Source organism: Geospiza fortis, unplaced genomic scaffold (genome assembly GCF_000277835.1).
Source record: "Geospiza fortis unplaced genomic scaffold, GeoFor_1.0 scaffold172, whole genome shotgun sequence".
Classification (NCBI taxonomy): Eukaryota; Metazoa; Chordata; class Aves; order Passeriformes; family Thraupidae; genus Geospiza; species Geospiza fortis.
The window spans coordinates 6,480,483-6,501,628 of record NW_005054309.1 but is presented as its reverse complement, the minus strand read 5'-3'; the positions used below and the strand labels follow the sequence as shown (position 1 = coordinate 6,501,628).

Below are 21,146 nucleotides of genomic sequence, written 5' to 3'. Positions count from 1 at the left end.
AACTCCTTAAGACTCTGTAAATACTTGTAGCCAAAGCATATTTTATCTCTTTATTTAGGATTCTGTTACTTTGCCAGACACAGACATATTTTTGATATAGAAAAACCTTCAAGCACCTCTGAGAGATTTCAGTGAGCAGCCTAATATTATCTATTAGTGTGATTATCTGTGTACAGGAATGAGGATGCACTTTCAGTAGTGTGAAATCCATTTACATAAATGACTTCTGAAGATGAGAACTACATTTCTAGGCACTTTTGACTTCAGACATTAAGGTGTGCTTAAAGGGCTTTTTGAAATGTACACTTTTAAAATGTACTATCACAGTACATTATACATACCAATATAGAGAACTATTAAATACTGTTGTGCAGCTAATTAATGTTGTTTCATTTACTACTATGTAAGGATTGAAAGAGTTGAAAGCAGAATTAGATAAGAAAATGCCGCTGGATTTCTATTGACCCTAATAACAGTAGGGACCCTATAGTAAAATTAAGAGATCTGGATCTTTTTTTTTTCCTAGTACTAAAATTTGATTTTAAAATCTCTCTACAAGTGGTGGAATGTGTTTGGAAGTTGCTATATTTTAAATCAAAATTTCCAGACACACTGCTACTTGTTTTGAGTAAGAATGGAACCTTCCATGATGGCAGAGTCACTTGCTATATAGAATTGTAAGCCAATGTATCTTGTACTGAAGTGTTTTATCTTAAATAATGTATCAGTCAATAAAAGAACAGGTTGTTCCATGGATTAGTGAACAGGTTTTTCACAGCTCTGTTTCTTGAGGCTGGATTTTGTGGTGTCTAATCTGTGGACAAGTCTCTGTATTCCTTAACTTCTGCCGCTCTGTCTCTTGATTTCTTCCATGTTTTTTCCCTCTTCCATTAAGGAATAAGCTGTTCAGTTTTTATTAATGCCTTCTCAGTCATGTATTAAGAGCATCTGCCTCTTGTCTGCTCAAGATCCCATTTCCATTAAACTTGCAGGGAATATACTGAGATATTTCCTCCTGTGAAATAAGTTTTCTGTGCCAACTAATCAGTGGCTCAGTCATTTCTGTGGATCAGGACACATAAATGGACAAGTTTAGAAAGTGGACTTAGGCAATATCTGCAATAATAGGGCTGGTGTTGTACCTCATAAAGCACAAACTGCACTGCTGATACTGTAAACACCATGAGGGGGAGAATTGTTTGTGCAGTGGGTTCTCAGGAGGTTTGTCCATATTTTGGAACTACTTGCGAATATGGTGAGAAGAATTGCTAATAATGAGAAGCTATTTGAATATGCAATTAGCAGATTGATATAATCCACAGTTACTTGCATCATTTTTTTTTTCTTTTTTCCTGGTGCATTCATAAGCATTCTTAACCATCACTGTTAGGAATCATGCATTGCTACTTTCTAAATTATTTGTAGCAGGACTGTTGCTAATAATAAAAAACTGGGAGGGAAAACATGCCATGTTTATTTAATTATTTTTAAACATTGGGGTCTTGCTGGATCAGAGGTTCTAGAAACAGGAGATGCAGTGAGAGAATAGTGTAGGAAACCCTCTGTACTCATGGTTGCTGTAATCCAGGTGAGACCGAAGTGTGATGTGATTTTCTGCTCTTTGCCCATGAAATGACAGCTTAAACGTGAGCCCAGATGTGGCTCCCATGCACAGAACATCAGAGTAGAGCTGCTTCAGTCACACTTTATTTTCAGCTGGAAAGAGAGGGTACTGCTGGAACACTCCATGCCTCAGTGTGCATGTTTTTAATTTTCTGAAGCTCTGGGATTAGCGGGTAACCAGTCCAGTGTAGCCCCTGGAAAATAATGAGGGCTGATTACCTGATTGGTTTTGTGCTGTGTGGTGCTCACAAAGTGCAAGGATGGTCTCAGCTGAGAAGAAGAGAGCAGGAGAAAAGATCTTCAGAGAGTCAGACTTTGCACTCAGGTGGAAGATAACAAATACAGCTTGAGGCCAGTACCTGCTGCACTGCTTCCCTGCTTATCACCAGTCACTGATAGGCAGATTTATGCATGATGCTGGAGATTCTCAGAGGCTGCAGTCTGTTCCGTTTGGTAGGTTCTGTGTTCAGATCATTAATATAACCGCTAATTAAGTGTTCATTCAGGTGCACACTGGCCTCAGTTGAGCTAAAACACATAAAAGCCACCTGTGTAAGGCAGTGGCCCCTGTTTCTTGTTGCTTCTTTTCTTTTTCCTCAGCAAATAGTCATGCTCAGCTTGCTTATTTTGGACATGATATCTGCCGGTAGGTTTGTGGTCAAAGTCTCACAGTACAGCTTGTCTGAAATGTGGAGCAGGGAGCTGGGCGCTGTTACCTGTGTGCCAGTGCAAAAGGGAAATGTTTCCTCTGCCACACCTCAGAGATGGTGCAGTTAAAATGGAGAAGCAACTTTGAGTTTTCCCCTTAGAGCCAAAGAGAGTTCTATAGACTGTTGCAGTCTGTCTCTTCACTGCTTCAGCCATATCATCTTTAAAAGGCAATTTAATGGTGCCTGGTGGTGTGTAGAGTTTACAAGGCTAAACTGTCCCCAGGTACACAACAGGGCCTTTGGTAAAGCAGCAGGTGTCTCACATTAGGTTAAATTGAGTCCAGAATGTTTTATGGGGTGGTTTAATATACTGAATTGGAACAGTCACATTTTTTAAGGTAACTCTAAAAACTGAGGACTTAAACAGCCATAAATAACTAAAGGGTTAACAGTGGGCACCAGCATCTGTTTTCAAGGGTTCTGCTGTTTCCAGTTTGTTCTGAGATGTTTATGGCTTTGGGAGAGGAACAATGCATACATCCAAAATCATAAGGAGCAGATTTTGCTGTTGGATGATTTTGCAATCTAAAATAATCCATTCATTTGAATAGATGTGCACTGGTTTACCTGAAGGAATTAATCTACAGTCTTCTGCCTTGTAAAAAAAATGCAGAACTTTCTTTGGCTTCTCTGTGCTTGGACAATTTATGGCTGGTAAAGTGTTGACGTATTTAAGATGAAAATGGAATCAACAATGCACATTTATTGTTGATATAGTTGTGCTGTCACTGTTGTAAAGTTAAAAAGCAGCAATTTTAGCTGAAATCTGAAAGCTGTTTTGTAATTTCACGTGTGACACAACTTCTTACTAGAGATTGTAACCATGGCAGCAGTGGTTGCTGCCCTTTGTGAATAGCAGATGTGTAGTTACTTTCACTAAAACTGAGGAATTCAATAGTTGCTTGGTTTTTTTTTAAGTGCAACGTTTTTAAAACTCTTTAAAAAAAATCTGTATTTCCTGTTTTGTGTGGTACTAAATAAACCAGGGATTAATAAAAAGATACTGGATATGGAGGCAGGAAAAGGCAATAGTTATTTTAAATCCTACCTGTTACATCATTTAGCTGTGATGTGTCCCTGGTTCTCCCACCCTACTTTTTGTGCAATCAAATCCTGTCTGAATATCTGAATACGAGCATGAATTGAAAACAGAACAAAACAATAGTAAATGAACCTACCATTTGGGAAACCCCTATTCCTGCATTACATTTAAGGTCTGTAATATATTTTTGCATCTGAGCTAATCACCCCTCATTCTCCTACTCATCTGACTAGGGTTGTCTCAAAGGATCCCTTTTCATCTGTGGATTGCTTGTTTGTGTAAGATAGGTAGGATTAAGTGACTCACAGGTTCAACTTGCATCTGCTTATCTGAATTCAAGATAGCTGAATTCAGACGAGTGTCAAGGTCTTGGCAAAGCACAATATTAGATATATTTACTTACAGAAATGGCAAATAGTACTTTGCTATTTTTAGCATATTGCAAATACTAGGCTGCTATTTTTATATTTTTTTCTGTCTTAGCTGTTGAGTGAAGCAGAACTGAACACCAAATCCTTATGAGGCTCAGACTGAATGCCATATATTAATGTAATTTACATACTTGTAAAGCCACAAAGAACTGTGCATAAACATTCCTTAATACCAGCAGCTAGGAGATAAATTGAAAATTATATACATACACAAGAAGAAAAAGAAGGTTCTAAAATGTACAAGGAAGAAGACAACTGAACTGAGAAAAAGAGGTGTAGTAAAAAGTCCTCAGGTTCCTGTGAAATCAGAGTTGTGTAGAAACATCATACACCTGCAGTCATTCCTCAGGCCATTTGGAGACATTTGGAAAGGCATCAGTACAGCAGCCCAGTGAATAGTAAGATAATTCTTAAATACCTGAATTACTTTTGTCTGAAAAATTAATATAGTTTCTGTATCAGTGAGTAGTTTTCAGTCAATTCCAAATATGCAGAGCATTACACAGAAATGTCATCTCATTTCATGGGAGTATTTGCCACATTACAATTTGATTTTGGCCATTTCGGGATGAAATCCTCTTATTTTTCAGTTCTCTATGAAAGAAAAACCTGAGGTTTTCCAGTCAGAAAAGCTGCTGCTGGTTATGGTACTTGGATGCTTTTGTCCTTGGCTTTGGGGAAGTTTGCTTGATATTCTGGCCCAGATCCGTGATATTTGGAAACTAATTGCCAGTTCCAACTCAAACTTTGATGTTCTAATGAGACAAAATAAAAGCTATTTGTCTGACAGGAGGCAGATCCAAACATTTGAGTAAGATAGACTGGAGTTTTAAATTTAATTTTTTTTTATGTTCTGTAAACTTCTGTTTTCTCTCTTAACTGAAGAGTAACTGTGCCCAGAAATCCTGATGGCAGTGTAGGCAAATATTCAGTGTGTGCTGTGTCCTTGAAGAGGTAAACTAAGCAAGAACACCTTACAGATAATAACATGGAAAATAGGGAAGATCAACTAAAGACATTTTAGTGACATTATTTTCAAAACTGAGGCATTTTCAGGGTGGTGTTTATGTCATAGGAAAACCTGTTAAGGTGCTAGAAGCACTTTGGCAGTGCAGCTTGGCACAGAGCAATCTGTGGTGAGCACGTGGTGCATGGGAAAGCCTCTATCTCAGCAGTAATTTTAAAAAATTAAAAATTATGTGTTTTAACACTGTTGTTGTTAATGGCCACCTGTGTTGCTTTGTTCCCTCAGCTTTCTCTGCTGGAAGATGCAGGGTTTGGTGGTGTTCTCATTTACACTGATCCTTGTGACTTGCCAAAGACTGCAGACCTTGCTGACAAAGCCTTTATGGTCTCCTTGAACAGCGGGGGAGATCCATCCACGCCTGGTTATGCCAGTATTGGTAAGTACTGGTCAGGATTTAGTCACTGAATATGCATTTTAATTCTCTGCAGATTGTAAGAATGGGAGTTAAAACACTAAACCAAATCTTGCTGGAAAGAGAGGCTCTGAGTAAGGAAACGCTGTGTAATGCAGCATGGCTTAAAGGATGGAATCCAGTCTCAAAAGTGCTTTAAATTCTTGGCACAAAGTCTGCACTCTCAATAGTTTATTGTGTTTTGTATTTGGGTATTCACACACTGAACCATTATTATTACCTGCCTCTTTTTATCCCATGAACAAAAGCCAAGACCGAAGTACTGATCCAGGATCTGTCCCTACTGAAAGAATTATTCCCTTCATTCTGTCTTCCTCTTTCATAGTCTCAGAAATATTTGGTCAGTAGGTACAAGTGAAATGTAATTAGACATTTATATTTTTAAAGTATTAAGAAAAAATAATGTTTATAGTATCTGTGTGCTACTATCACTTGAATAGAATGTGTTCATTTAGCCTTGCCCAGATAGACTTGGTTATTAATTATGCTTCTCTAAATAAATGTCTTTTTGAAAGGTGAGAAATACAGAATTGATTTCAAGGAACAACATAGTCTCAAGGGACATCATCTTATATAATTTTGTGTGGGATGTTTTTGAAGCAACGTTAACAATAAATAGAAGCAGGAGCATATTTGACTTGTATGTGCTGTTTAAATCTCCATTCTGGCTGTTCAGTGAGTGTGTGTTCTGCTTCTATGCAGCTTTTTCAGCTTTACAGCCCTTTTTACTGTCTAACTATTTGGAAATGTATTAAGCAGCTCTCTATGATTTTGTGACAAGGCTTCATCAAGAATATTTTGTCCAGTTACTGGCTCAGACATCTAAAGTTTGACTTGAATTGGCACTAAATCAACTGAGGGAACGTGGAGATACGTCATGCCTAGAATGGCAGAAAATAGGAATATTTGCCTGGTTGTCAAAGAAGGGTGTTAGCTATTCACAGCATGAATGCCTTGACAGCTCAGTGGGAAAGAAATTGCACATTTTCTCAGTGTCTCAGTGTACCTGACCCAGTGTTCTTAAAAGTGCCCTGGGAGCTACAGAGGTAAATATAACACTCTTCAAGCTTTATTCTTGCTCATTTCATGGAGCTATTTGAAAAACAGTTTGTGGTGTCTCTGTCTGGCTGACTCCTTAATGTTTTATTTACCCTACATGAAAAGTAAAGCTAATTAAAACAGATACACCAACATGAAGATGCCATTTCAGTGTTTAAACCTTATGTGTTAGTTTTCTGTCAGTAAATGATCTCATCTACAGTGTGCATTCCAATCTCCAGTTTGGGAAAGAGAAGCTTAATTATATGGACAATGGTGTTACAAGTGCATTGATGGTTTCTGGTAGAAGCCTTAGTGTGGCTTTATCTGTGATTTGAAATCTCTGAGCAACATTCATAGGCAGGAGCAGGTTATTATGCTTAAGATCATTTATATTTTGATCGTTGAATGCCATGATGAGCTGGAAAAAACGCAAAGGAATACTTGAGAAAACCCATTTTTTTCATGGTTTTGTCACTAGAAGGTAGATCAGATGGAAGTAATTCCTTTGTTTCTGATGATGATTTTGCTTTTCTGGAGACTGTGAATTGACTTGCTTAGAGGTAGCTCATGCCTGGGACAGCCACAAATGCGTTTTGAGTGCAGGCTTTTCCCTGGGGGATGCACTTGGATGTACAGTGGTTAAACTGCCTCGTGTGGGATAAAAGAGCCAGAGAACCCGGGCTGCCCCTTTCACTTTGATTCACAGAGTGTAATAAGCACTGCAAGAGATTTTATTGGAAGCTCCTGCCTAAGTTATTGGCATATCTTTGACACCATCTGCACTTCACACTTTGCCAGAAGAACTGTTACTATCACAAGCTCCAGGCTGCTCCTACCAGCATTCTCCCTTTTGCTGGGAAATTCCTGGTAGGATGAGTGATCCAAAGCTAGTCTTGTACTTGGTGAATAAAAGGTAGGAAACGTGGATTTTCGTGCTGCTGCCTTTGTTTCTCCCATTCTTTTAGTCTGAAAATAAATTTCTCAGTGGTATCAGAGTACTGGAATACTTCAGTATTTTCCTAGAAAAAAAAGTCTTCAGGAAACAGTATAATTTACAGATCTTTTCTCAAAGTTGACAACATTTTAAAATGGGATTTATGTAATAGTTCTGAGAGAATTTTGGAGTTCTCCTGAGGTTTCAGCTCACATTTTCTGTTTCATGAAGATTAAATGCTGCAGTTCTGCATATGAATCATCTTGAATGTATAGAAATAGCTTGAGGATGGGTTTGAGATGCCAACTACCTACGAGCAGAATGATTTTATTGATCTCTGTTTAACAAAGGGGAAAAAGTAATGATGAGAAGGGGAAGTGAACAGCACTTATTTGAAAGTTTCTGTAGCTCTGTTTCATAATTTAAATCTTCTGTTCTTAAGACTCTTCCAATCCTAAGTCCTATCAGTCCTGAAACAATCATAGAATCCTCTGTGAGCATCATTTCTCTCTTTGTGATTCTGACTGCTAAAGACGAGTGTCCTTCATTTTTAAGAATCTTTTTTCTGTGTTCCTGCTTTTGAAATGAAATAGATCCAGGGGGTGGAACTCAAGGAAGTAATCATACAGGATTAAGAAACTTGCTGAGGAAATAAGAGACTTGTGTAGCAAAAATTGTCTTGAAAATAAAGTTTAGAAGAATAGTGTAAAACTTGAGTGCTTTCCCCATCTAGTTTTCTTTTTCCATTTTGACTTTTTGACTGCTGCACTTCCTTTCACCCACCTTCGTCTGACAGGCACATATTAGATTTCTCCACTGCTAGACTTCAGAGCTGTTTCAAATCAAATTTGTTTCCACACAGGAAATGGCTCAGTAAACAAAAATATGGATAGAATCTATTTGTCAATCCTACTATGTAAATAGAAAAGTGGCATTGTGATAAGCACTAAGAACCCTGCCCATGAGATAAGGTGCCTCATAATGGAATCCCTATCTGTGCAGAGGGGGAATAGAAATTATTTCATGACGAGTTCAGATGGCATCATAGAAAAGACTGTGAGCTTTTAAATGCTGAAATATAACAGCTGTAAAATACAATCTTATGGTATCAGCTGGAGTTTGAAGTGTAATGTTGTTTTAGGGAATTGTGATGCAGAGGTTATAGCAGTAAGGAAAAAGGGGTGTGTTTGGAAGTCATGAGTGGTTCAGGTTATGGTTAACAGCTGGTCATGTGAGCCATATCACAGGAATTTGGGTGAAAAAATCAGTGACATGGGAAATGCATGGGAAGTGTGACACTGGAAATCCCTGGAATTGTGAATAGTGCGCATCATTCAGACTGAGGAATTGACATGAGCATTCCTCAAACATTGCTAATAGGATTTGATCTCAGAAGCAGGGACAAGGAAGGCAAGGAATTGTTAAGGATTTGATCCACTGCAGGCCACAGCTGAGGCCATCAGCAAAGTCAGTGGTGCCTCTGGGAGTGTATTTAAGAAGGGACAAGGCTGCTGGACAGGCAGGGGAGTGAAACTGAGCCTGGAAAAGGGCAGGGTCTCAGTGCTGTTCACTTTTTTTGGGTTTGTTTCTCACTATCCCAATCTATTTTAACTGGCAGTTGCTGTCACTGTTTTGCCCATGGTGGTAATTGATGAGTGATCTCTCTGTCTTTACCCTGATCAGTGATCTTTTCTATCTTACTTTCTCTTACCCTGAAATGTAGGGATAATGGGAGTGTGGCTGGGTAGGGTCTGGAAGCTGGCCAAGGTTTACCCACCACACTCAGTTCAACAAAATTTAAACCCCCAATATGCATGATAAAAACCCTGTGGCATTTACCTCTTTAGACATGTACCATTATTTAATTAGGCTTAGCCAGTTCTTCTACAGCAACCACAGGGAGCTGCTGCCACTGCTTGGAGTGTGGCTAAGTGGTGCTTGCTGAGATGGAGATGTGTCCCTGCTCATTTTTCAGTCAGCCCTGTGATTCTGTAGGTTTGGTGTGCCCTGCCTGATACCCGAGTGTGTCCTTTCTGTCCTTCGCTTCATTGTATTTTACTCCTCTGAAGCCAGCAGCTGAGCAGAAGTTAGCTGGAAAATAGAACATTGTGTAATGGTTTTAACCATGCATATGCAACATATGTTCTAAAATGGTTTGTTATAAATCATCATGACTTTTTACAAGATGTCCTCAGCCCTGGTTTGTCTGTTCTTTTTGAGAACAAAACACAGTCACAATAATATATTTTCTGTGCTTGCCTCTGAGGCTATGGAAATGATTCTGGGAATATTTTTTTTTCTTTTTCAAAATTTGTGTTTGCTTTCTGCTTACAGCATTGGATAAATGAAATACAAAGATAATTTGTTGTAACATGACTGTCTACAGTCAGGCTTCTGTGCACTGTGCTTTGATTTTCCTCGAGAAAAGACTGAAGCTGAGGAGAAGGAAAAGCTGAAGTTTGATATTACAATTTAGGTGTGTGTATATATCTTTACATGTACTCTTGATCATTTTATTTTGGACTTGCTACATAATTCCAGTGGTTTCCATAAAAAATGCAGAGTTTATCAGACCAACTACAGTGCTTCATCTGATATACTATGTCATTTTCTGTATGAACAAAAATCTGTGCTAATGCAATAGAGAGATAAGTCTTTGGAAAATACTGGCCTTTGAAAAGTGAATGCAACAGGTAATAATTTCAGGAGATTTTCAGTAATATCTGGTGGTTCAAGACGTGTCTAAATCCATGATTTGCCTCTTGAGATTTTTCAGGGTATAATAAAGCAAGTAAGCTTCTATGCAAGTATCAAATTACATGCTCTTGGATTTTTGGATTTGTGTGTTTTAGTTTTTAGTTTTTTCTCCTGTCTGGCTTTCAGTTAGGTTTGCATGTATTTAAAACTGAGAGAATTAGTTGGACATGAGATATTTTAGACTCACAGGTTTGAGTGTGTGGACCTCTGTATTGCATATCAGATATCACTTTATCTTCTACTAAGCTGCCTATATTTTTTCTTGGACACAAATTTGAGTTGAAAACATTGTGATTTTATTAATTAGATTATTAGAAGCAGAGAGGAGAAATCACTGGCAATGATGCTGGAATAGCTTGCTAGCACTGTTTTTATTATTTGACTTTTGGAAATGCCATCATGAAGCATATGGTCAAAACTTTCCTCAATTTCAAGCAGAAAGTTATTAAGAATTTTGAATTTATAAGAGAAATGGAATATACAAGTGATGAAGACCAGATTATTTGAAAACAACAAATCAGCACTTCCTATGCTGCAAAATTAGCTCAGTGGGAAACATAATGACTAAATTCTTCCTGATAAATTGCAGAGGACGTCTCAATGTTTTCGACATTTCAGACTGTTTCAAACTACTACTAAACAGCTGTGACTCACTACAGAATGTTTTCCAGTGAAGCTGCTTTTTTTTTTTCTCTCATCCAGCAAAAATAACATTTTAAATGGAGTCCAGATGAGACTTTTGAAGCTACCCAACTCACAAGTGAATTTGGAATATTTCAATCTTTTGTGCAGTCATGATTGCAATGAATCCTGCCATAGCTTTACTGACATACTTCAGCCCAGCATAATTTGTGCAAGTGAGCTGATTTATTCTGTGCTCACAAAACCACAAACATCACTGCATGGCAGTGCACCCAGCTGGTGTCTTGGAACCTGCTCCTGCAGAGTCTGGTTGAAATCAGCTGTCTTTGCACAAATTTGAGATGGGAGGCTCCTTTTTATGGGCCACGTGCTCTGTGGCCACTTCTTTGATGCTTGACACCCTTCTCTGGCATTACTCTGTTTTTTCCTGGCTTTGTAGGCTCCAAAACTCTGATTGTAGTATTATAGTAGAATAACTTCAGTGTGCTATGCCTCTCTTTCCTGTGTTTCTAATAGTTGAGTCTAATTATCACCTTCTTCCATTGCAGATGATATATTATACATTCTAAAAAAAATTATACCTGTCAGAATTTAAGATTCTATCCAAATAAGACTCTTAAGACTGTACAGATTTAAAACTGGCTGTTAATTTTTCAATGAAAGGTTAAGTTAAATTAAAACAAATGGTGGGTGGCAAAATGTGGGTTTACTGGTTTATTAGGTGTTAATTTAGTTTTGTACACAGAAAGGAAATTTTGAAAATACTTTATTTTTAAAATTTTTCAAAAAAACTGATTTTTTCTATGTCAAAGTTGATAAAATATAGGGAAGAGGTAGAAGTTATGTGGTTGAACAGTTTGAACATTTTGGACCCAATTCACTGTAAGTTGTGCCTTTTTCTAGTTGATGTTGTATGTACAAAGCAAGTTTTTGAAGAAGACTGTTTTATTCAAGCATGCTGCTAAGATGACATGTCAGAGAAAAAGGCATTTCTGGTAGATTATTATCTATACATAATTATTAATGGTGCTGCAATTCCTAGAAACATGACTGTCTCATAGTGCAAACTCTGGCCAGATTCAACATTAATTCTGTCCAAAAGGGAAAAATGTCAACAACCAGAATAGATACCCCTCACAGAAAGATCAAGCATATATATATATATATATATATATATATATATATATAATTGTATTTCATTATAAAGCTTGCCTGTCTTTCTCATACATTTGTAAGTGTCTGTATAAATGTGGTATTTTGGTATTTTATCCTCCCTCCTGTGCTGAAGTTGGAATACCACAATGTAACTGTGTTGCAGCCAGCACCTGCAAGTACACCTGCTCAGTAGCAAGAGCACCATAAAGTCAGCTGGCTGATTGTTTAAGCAATTAAAGATATAATTACTTCTATAATTGAATTTTTTTCCTAGTGCTGTTTGAATACTGAAAGCCAGACTATACCAAACCATCTTTAACATGACTTGATCTCTGTTCCAGCCCACTGCTTTTCCATATCCAGCAGCTGCATAAAAAAGATAATAGCACCTCTTCCTACTTTCAGACAGGTAGGAACTCCCCCAAAAGAAAACCTAATCATGTTGAAATGGAGATGTGGAAAATATTTCATTATTGCATAAATGAATACTATCATATTATATAGTATTCATCTGCAGAGCTCTGAAAGACATGAGTAATTCACTGCAGTTTGAGTTTGGCCGATTTTCCAAAGCATTTTGCTTGTACTTTTCAAAGATAGTTCTGTTGGTTTCTTTTTTTTTGGGATGGGGGTGTTGTGTGGTGTTTTTGGTTTTTTGACACTTGCACTGTTTTTCTTTCAGAGACAGAAAAATGCTCTGCCCAGGCGAACTGGGAAGAGGTGGTGGGGTGGGAGACAGGAAGGGGTTGATTTCAGTGACAGTGTTCTCCAGGGATATCCCTGATCCTGGTGTCAGTAAGGGAGAAATCATTTTGATAAACCTATGAAACTTTGAGAACTGTTTCAGTTTCAATTAAGAAAAGCATTTGCACAAAGTGTAACTTCCAATACTTCTTATATAGTAATTTTACATAGCTGACAGGTGGGTCTGTTGAGTTAATGAAACAAAAAAAAAAGAGTGAAGCCCCTTGGGTTATTTAAAACCTCATTGATGTCATAGATCTTTTAGAATAGTAATATAATGATTTGCATATTTATTTAAAATATTGTGCTATAGGGACCACCCTTTACAAAATATATAATGAACAAATTAGGCAGCTTGTGCTGCCTAACTTGGAGGGATTTTTTTTTCTTCTAGCAGATGTCAGCTGAAGCTGACACGTGGTGACAGTCTGTTCCTTTCTGGTGTAATGCTCATAACAAAGAGACTAAATTTAGAATAGCTGGCTTACTCATGTTTTAAAATGCCTAGGTTTGTTGGGGTTTTTTTCTTGATTTCCAAGCATCAGTGGTCTTTCAGCTAGTTCACTTAGTGATTTCTGCCAAGCCTAGTTTAATCCATGACTGCAAGGGATTTTCAGCACTATTTTGCATACTCTGGAAGAACTGAACCACACATTGCCAAGCCTTTTGCAGTTACAACGTGGGCAGTAGTAATTTTTGTATGGTAATTTTTGTATAAAATCCATTTTCCTTTTTGTAGTAGCAAATTAGGTGTAAAGGTGAGGTAAAACTAAGAATTAATTCCCTTCTAGGTTACTCTGCTCCCTCCCAAAACTGCTGCAATAGATATGACTTTGAGTTTTGCTGGTAAGAGGCAAAATATTTCTCTGGGTCAGTAGTGGAGCGTGCTGCTCACTGAGAGATGAGGTACAACACCTGGCATGGACTTTATTGAGGAATATTTCTCAAGTTTCCCTGAAAGGCTTTGCAAAGATGGCATGAGTGGAAAATATCTTGAGTTAACATCTGGTGACTCGTGCAAGGAGAGTTGTATAAATGCTATCTGGGCCATTTCATTAAAGTGTCTTTGGCTTTTTGTTTTTGTTTTTTTGGGGTTTGTTTTGTTTTGTTGGTTTTGTTGTTGTTGTTGTTTTGTTTTTGTTTGTTTGTTTTTTGTTTGTTTGTTTGTTTTTTGTTTTTTAATGGTTGGGGTGGATGGCATGAAATTAAGTAGTACCAAAAAATGTAGGTACTAAATAAGTATTGCTGTGTTTGATTAATTTTACTTTGGAGTAATCTTAGGTCATTAGATGCTCTTACCTCTTTTTTTAAATTAGTATTGTGGTTTTGAAGTGAGAGCATTACTTCCTGAGCATCAAGATACTGGAGGAAGTGTCCTGCCTCAAAGAGAAGCTTGGCTGCTGTCTAATACATCGATTTAAAAAATAAATAAATTCCAAGACAGAACACAAGTGAGGAAGACATGCGTGGATTTTAAGTAGGTGTCATAACTGCTGGGCACCACTCATGCTTTTTAATGTAATTTTTGTTTTTTAATACAACACACCAAAGCCTGGTAAAGAGCTGTGCTGAAAGGACTTAGGCAGGAGCAGTAGTCTGGTTAACAGTGTTTTCCAGAAGTTACAGCTTCACTTTAATTGTTTTGAGTTCTTGGCAATTTCATCTTAAACAAAATACATCTGTGTTTCTAGAGTCTGGGTTTATCCTCTGATTTACCCAAAGGACCTGTAATTGTGAACTCTGAAGCCCTAATTTAGGAATCAGCGCTTTAAAATAAGATTTAGGTACATCTCTCATTTGCTTTGTAAGGTGAAAAGTTGAATTGCAAATCTTGTAATAGATTTACAAATCCTAAAGCATACGTAGAAATACTGCAAGAGGCTTACAAATTGTAACATAAATCTTGATAAAGTAATTTTTAGCTACACAAATCTATACTCATTTCTAAGTTAAAATCTCTGTGATCCTGGCAGAGACCATTGTTGAATTTTAATGTCTTTCCTGTTTTTGGGTCAGGTTCTGTCTGCTTTGTTTCTACAGGACTTTTGTTTATTAAAATACTTTGTCTCAATTGCTCCTTCAACTTCATGGAATAAAAAGAAGTTTAGATAGGAGTTTCCATTCATAGAAACTGCTACAAAAACTGTTCCCTGATGGTTCTTTTACAGCGGAAAAGGACAACTGAAACTTGCAGGAAAGTGCTGTGGTTTTGTAGGATGTTCCTCTCCTGGTGTGCACACCTCACCATGGTCAGCTTGTGAGCAGACATCTTAATGTCTTGCCTTGCCTTAAGATGAAAAAATTCTGTCTTTCATTTTCCGTTGTTATTTTCTTGTTAAATATTTGAGTACTGTGAACCCCAGATTTACTGTTGGGTGGGCAGACCCTGGAGCAGATTGCACAGGCAGTTTCTTTCCCAGAGAAGATTCCCAAAAAGCTGCTCCTGAGCTGCTTCATCCAACACTGCTTTGAGCAGGTTGGGCTGGGTGCTCTCCAGAGGTCCTCTCCAACCTGAGCTGTGATTCTCTATCAGGGAACACAAATTTGGAATAAATTCAGCCTGACAGATGTTATTTTTGCTGACACGGGTATTAGGATGAAGTCAGAGTGTAAGTGAGCTCTGGATGGCCTAAAAGAACCTGGGAACTGTGACATGAAGCCAGAAACCCCAGAGCTGTTACACCTTAAAATGTTCTCCCTTACAGCCCAGCTGGTCAGTGCACACTGTGTGCAACACTTGTGGAAAAGGTGTCTGTGGGACTGGAAGGGAAACAGGTTACTGGACTAAATACAAGAAGCACAGCCTGAACTGCACAGTTTTCTCCACAGTTAAATTCTCACCCAAAACATTAATCAACAGAATGAGACGTTCGTTTTAACTAAAACACAGCTTCTCTCTTTTTTTTTCCTTTTGAATCAACGATTATATTGTATTATTTGAATCAACTGTTATTATCAGCTATGCTGTATGATTAATTTTCTGATCTTCACTCTTGATCCATAGTTTCAGGACTTCAGTCTTTGTGAGGACAAAGAAGGAGGTGCTTTGTGTGTTGGTGGTATGCAGCCATTTAAATTAAAATAGGGAATACCTTCTGTGACACCTGTTGTAATTGGCAGTGGAAGAAGTGACTGCTTCACCTGATTTAACATGTCCAATTACAACAATGGCAAGTATTCATTTGTGTCCCAATCTAAAGGATAAAAATAGCAGTAATTGTCAGAATGGGAAGAAGCAGTGAATGTTTTGTGTGCTTTAACTTTAAAGAGAGAATTGGATGGATGAAATGTGGGTACTTTTGTTGTTACAGCCTGTACATTGCAGGCATTAAAGAAGATTTTTCACACAGTGCTGTGCAATGAGGAAGATGACAGGATCAAATCTAATTTTAGGGATTTCATTAAGTGGTTCCTGACATGTGAGAAATACATTAGTCAGTTCTCTGACATACTCTGCAACTCTCAATGATACTGGTTTTTCCCCTTACTTTAAGGAATGGTCTTGAGAGTTCATAAGCAGTTTTTGAGAGTGCTGAAGGAGGCACAGCATCATCTATTCAGATTCATCACTTGGGTTTTCTGAGATGTAAGATTGCTTGTGTATCAATGTGTATCAGTTGTGCACATCAGGATCTGCAGATACACAAATGTTTGCAGCTGCTTTGCTTAAACTGGGTCTGATAGTCCAGCAAAGCTGAGCTATTATAGCTGAGCTAATGCACTGATACCTCAATAACTGGGTGTGATAAGAGGGCAGGTATCCTCATATTAATTGGTTTTTACTTGCTGAACATGACTTTGCAATACCCAGATTCCCTGTCTTCCAGCAGGACTCCAGTCACCTACTGCTTGTTCACTGAAGAATTAAATTGTTGGAATTATTGTTTCCTAGTCTCTTAAAAAAACTTCTAAAGGCTAATGGATAACCTGCATAGCCAATTGATGTGCATTTTATATACAGTTATCTTGGAAGCTTTACAAGTAAAGGAAAAATCCTATTTTGGACATTTATTGACTTTTTTATGTCATTTTTTTCTGCCAAGTTTAATGCTTAATTATTGGTTGTCACATGTAAAGAAAAAATGTTGAGATTTAGAATTCCTGAACAGGAGAGATATTGCTGCTCCTGTTTTCTGAGTTGTGCAGGGAAATGCACAGAGCTAAAATCCCAACTGTAAAGTTAGTTGAAGAGACACACACTGAATTCTGGGTTCATTCATTTTGCCCCCTGGAATATTCTGCTTTTCTTTTGCACTTGCTTTGGTTTATTTGCTGTGTGAATGTAAAGACGTGAGTGCATTTTAGTGGAAATTACAATAATAAAGTTTTGTGTGATTAATTAAAACAATTTTTTAAAAATTATCTTTAAATAGAGATTTTCCAAACCTGTTTAGACACAATCCTGAGTAATGTGCTCTGGGGAGACCCTGCTTGAGCAGGGAGGTTGGACTAGATGAGTTTGGGTGGATTTTTTCCAACCTCACTATTTCTGTCATTCTTTGAAGGTAAATGAGTTGTAAGAGATGTCCTCATGACACAGATATAATTGCAAATTTACTGGTTTTAGCTTACTAAAAATATTTATAGAGGAGAGAGATTTAATATTTTAGTAATTATTATAATAGAAATTGCCTCAAACGCAAACATGTTTTGTATCTGTCATTTGTGACGCTGAATTTAAACTCTTTTTGAAAGTCTTATCCTGCCAGGGGAAAAAAAAAATAAGAGAATAAAGCAGAGGGAGTAAAAGAAATGAATGTTTAAGTAAATCCCCATAAAACATCCAGATACAGACCTGAGGCACTGATGTGTCCTGGAATAGATTTTGATGTGAGCATGTTTCTGTTCCAAATATGAAAACATGGATTTCCCTTTAGCTAAAAGCTGATGGATTTTTTCATATATCCAGTTTTAAATAAGGTAGAAGAAAGTCTTTGTCCCTAAACTTCAGTGATGAAAAGGATGGTTTATTTTTAGCCTCTACTGAACTGCATTAGTAGAATTTACCAACCAATATTTGTTATGATTTAAGGCTTGAAGAAGCACTTTTGCAGCTGAATTACCTTCTTGTTCTAACTGTAATTGTGCCCATGCATTGCATTTCTGACTGGGTGTAGGTGCTAATTTGAGTACTGGTGCCTGTGGTGATTTGAGTGTGAGACCAATTAGAAGCACAAATGGGTAATTAGTGCTCCAGTATGTTTAGGCAGTGTACAGCAATATCACCTAGTTCTGTTTCAGATTCTCCCTTCCTTGGTGCTGTCCTTTGTCTGAGATGTAGAAGTCACTTCTGGAGGGAGTGTTTTGGAGGAAATACATATTGCAGCTTCTGATACTGCCTTCTGATATTGCCTTCCCAGTGCTGGTAGATAATGATGCTCCAGTTGTTGTGGAGTGCTTCCTAAAAATGCTGATGACTCTTCAGTCCATTGGTCTGATTGAGGCTGGTGGCTGTGCAACATCTTGCATGTGCAATTTGCAAAACCTAAGCTTTATTCAGTAAATTGTCCTCAACCAGAGACTGTGAATGTTCTAATTGCAGAGATTGACTTATCATCCAGAAAAGAAGTTCAGTTCACAGGGCATCTCTGAACTTACTTGAGCTAAAGAGAGGAAGGAAATGCCTGACTCCTGTGGAAGGAAAGCTTCAGTTGTTTCAGAAATGTCAGGGCTGAGAATATCAGGCCAGTGACTTCTATGCCCCATTGATGGTGTGCTTTTCTTATGCTTCCATCAGTCATTTTCTTTGAATTATCATCTGGTGTCTTATTTTTGTGTTGATAAAGAAAACAATAATGCTCCCACTGTTAAATACTTGCTATAGATTACATCCTCCCCACCTTTTTTCAGTTCCTTTGTTACATTTTACCCATCTGCTGGAATTTTTAGTCTGGGGGCTTGCAACTGGAACAATAGTCCAGCTGAGACTTTGTGTGTTTGAATAACTGAGCTGTGAATGTACCTCATGTAGGGTATTCACACTGCTTATTCAGGATGAAAACTTATTTATGTGTATGTGAGGCTACAGCAGCCAATTTTGCTTAGAAAACAGGTATTATATTATTGGATACTTCTTTTATTTTCATTATTACTATTTAAAAGATGCCCTTCAAAAACTTGTCCACATATTTTTGGGCTTACTTAGATTTAATAAAAGAGTAGAGCTAGTGTGTGAACTAGTTTTACAGGATATAATTAATACTGTAAATCCTAGATAGTTACTGGAAAACTTGATAATTAATGAGTGCTTTTAAATGCATTTACAGCTCAGTCATGACAATGGTACATGTTACAGCACGTCAGGGACATGTGTTTTTCATATATTTGTGCCAACATAGTATTGACAACTCGAGTTCTTTTCTTCCTCACTGTAATGTCTGCTGCACTTTCCTACTTTGCATGAAAGAGAACAAATTGGCTCTTTCAAAGCTCTACACGTTCTGTCCAGGAAGCTAAATCAAAAGCATCTTAATTTTATACTTAAAATTTTATTGCTTTCTGTTAAACTTTTTTTAAGGCAAAAATTCCCGCTTTAGAAGGGCTGAGATGTTTACCACAGTCCTTTTAGTTGCTCTGATATTTTCAATTCTTATTCTCACTGGAAAACTGGGGTGCATTTTCTAAAAGCCCAAATACTGAAGAGTGAAGTCTTATGCTCCAAATTGACATAAGATTAAATGCTCCTTCTTCCAAATCGTGGCTGAAAAAAAAAAACCTGTGTTACATATAAAAAGCCTTTGCAAAGGTTGTTCACATATTTCATGAAAAATCAAAAGGAGTAACTTAGTCAACAAAAATTAATTTATAGAGTAAAAATTTTAGGAAGCACCTGACATTTCTTTTTTAAGATAAAATTAATGGAGGGGTTCCTAGAACTGGAGACACAGACTAAAGTTCTGGGCATTTTAAAGTTTTTAGGCTTTTGCTGTTGACTTGGGAGTCAAAATTTTGTTGGAATTTTCCACCTCTGAATTGCTGCAAGGTCAAGTTAATAGAGATAAAAAATGTCACATCTGTGTAGCGGGTGCAACAGCATTACAGAAAATGATTTGAAGTTGGGTGTTTGGGAATTAATTCAATTTGCCAATGCATGTCCACACATCCTTTTCCACTGTCATTACCTCTGCTTATATTATTTTCTCTATTACCATACAAGGTCTGTCTTCCCTTTGGATCAGATACTATTTTCTGTGAAGACTTAGTAAAATCCCACTAAAATACAGAGGGAGCTCATTCTTTTTCCTTTGAAGAAGTTGTTGATATATACACTGCAACAGCTATATTTGATTTTTACTTTTTAGGCTAATGCTCAAACACTATTTTGTCTACAGCTGACTGATTTTTAATGCACGCATATTTCACCATTAGAAGTGTAAAATATTTTGCACTCCATCCATCCATCCATCCATCCATCCATCCATCCATCCATCCATCCATCCATCCATCCATTCATCCATCACTTGGTGGGGCCTGCAGTATTTACTTCAGGAAGGGACAGTAATTTGTAAGACCTGGCTGAACTCCTTTGGATCTCGTTAGCAGCCAAGCTGGTCTCTAAATTAGCCTCTCTCTGAGCAAAAAAATTCAGGCTGAATTTCTCCCTTCCTTATTCTGCTTTCTTGTTTGTGTTTAAAATTTCTTCCTGTGACCATTAGGAAGACATGAGGGAGAGCAGGGTCATTTTAGCCTGTCATTATGAACATTTTGCTATTTATTGTCCCTTGCTTGGTATTGATTGCAGACTAAGCCTCACAGTTGTTTGAAAGACAATCTTCAGCTGGGAATAGGAGAATTCTCTGTGGAACTGGCCAGCTTTCCCTGCTATTCCTACTACTTTGATCTATATTTGCTTTTATATTCAATGACTATTTTTGTAAGAAATAATACTGTTAACACTATCCTAGAGGTGAACTACTATCCAAATACACTTATTTATTATGAATGAAAAGATATTTTTGTATAGTTAATTGTTTTTTTCTAATGCAAGAGCAATAATTCTTTTGTTAATCTCAGTGCAACTTGTATTTTGCACTTGTGCAGATAATCTCTCTCCATTTTGGTTTTGTAAATTGTATGTTTTTATTCAGATATGCTGAACTCAGATGTGTGAGGAAAGGGAATATTATAGCTGGTAGTGGGTCTGTGCTGGTGCAAGATAAACTCAATCCCTTGCTTTAGGAAGGAGCAGCTGTAGAGATCCCCATCTCACATTTTGGGCAGTGTTTGTACACTTTGCCATGTTCCTCTGTAGCCGCTGGAACTGTTTTTTACCGGCAAACTATTTATTAAGAACCCTGCCTATTTATGAGAAGGGTGTATATAGCTCATGACCACATAAGGAGTAGTGATGGTTTTAGTCTGTGATTTTGATATATGAGAAACATTCCTTATCTCCTAGGAATGAAAAAAAATATCAGCAGCATTTTTATTTTCCATTAATTAATAACTGTGTTAATTAATAAGTGCAGAGTGAATGCTTCGGTGTCTTCTGAGTGTGTGAATTTTAGAACATATTGTCTGGTGAAGATCTTTAAAAAACATCAAATGATGTCTGTGATAACTTATATTTTATTCAAGTCCTTTATATTTCAGTAACATTACTTTGGAAAAAAACCCAGAAAACAGCAA

General features: G+C 37.4%; 1 protein-coding gene across 3 annotated transcripts in view; it reads left to right on the top strand.

The window, feature by feature from the left end:
- The window catches only part of NAALADL2 (N-acetylated alpha-linked acidic dipeptidase like 2), a 421,140-nt gene that overhangs the window by 286,039 nt on the left and 113,955 nt on the right, over nt 1-21,146 (top strand). For all 3 annotated transcript variants that reach the window (XM_031055528.1, XM_031055527.1, XM_031055530.1), the window contains one exon: nt 5,059-5,209. In XM_031055528.1, coding sequence (XP_030911388.1) covers nt 5,059-5,209 — 151 coding nt within the window. The remainder of the gene's footprint in view (nt 1-5,058; nt 5,210-21,146) is intronic.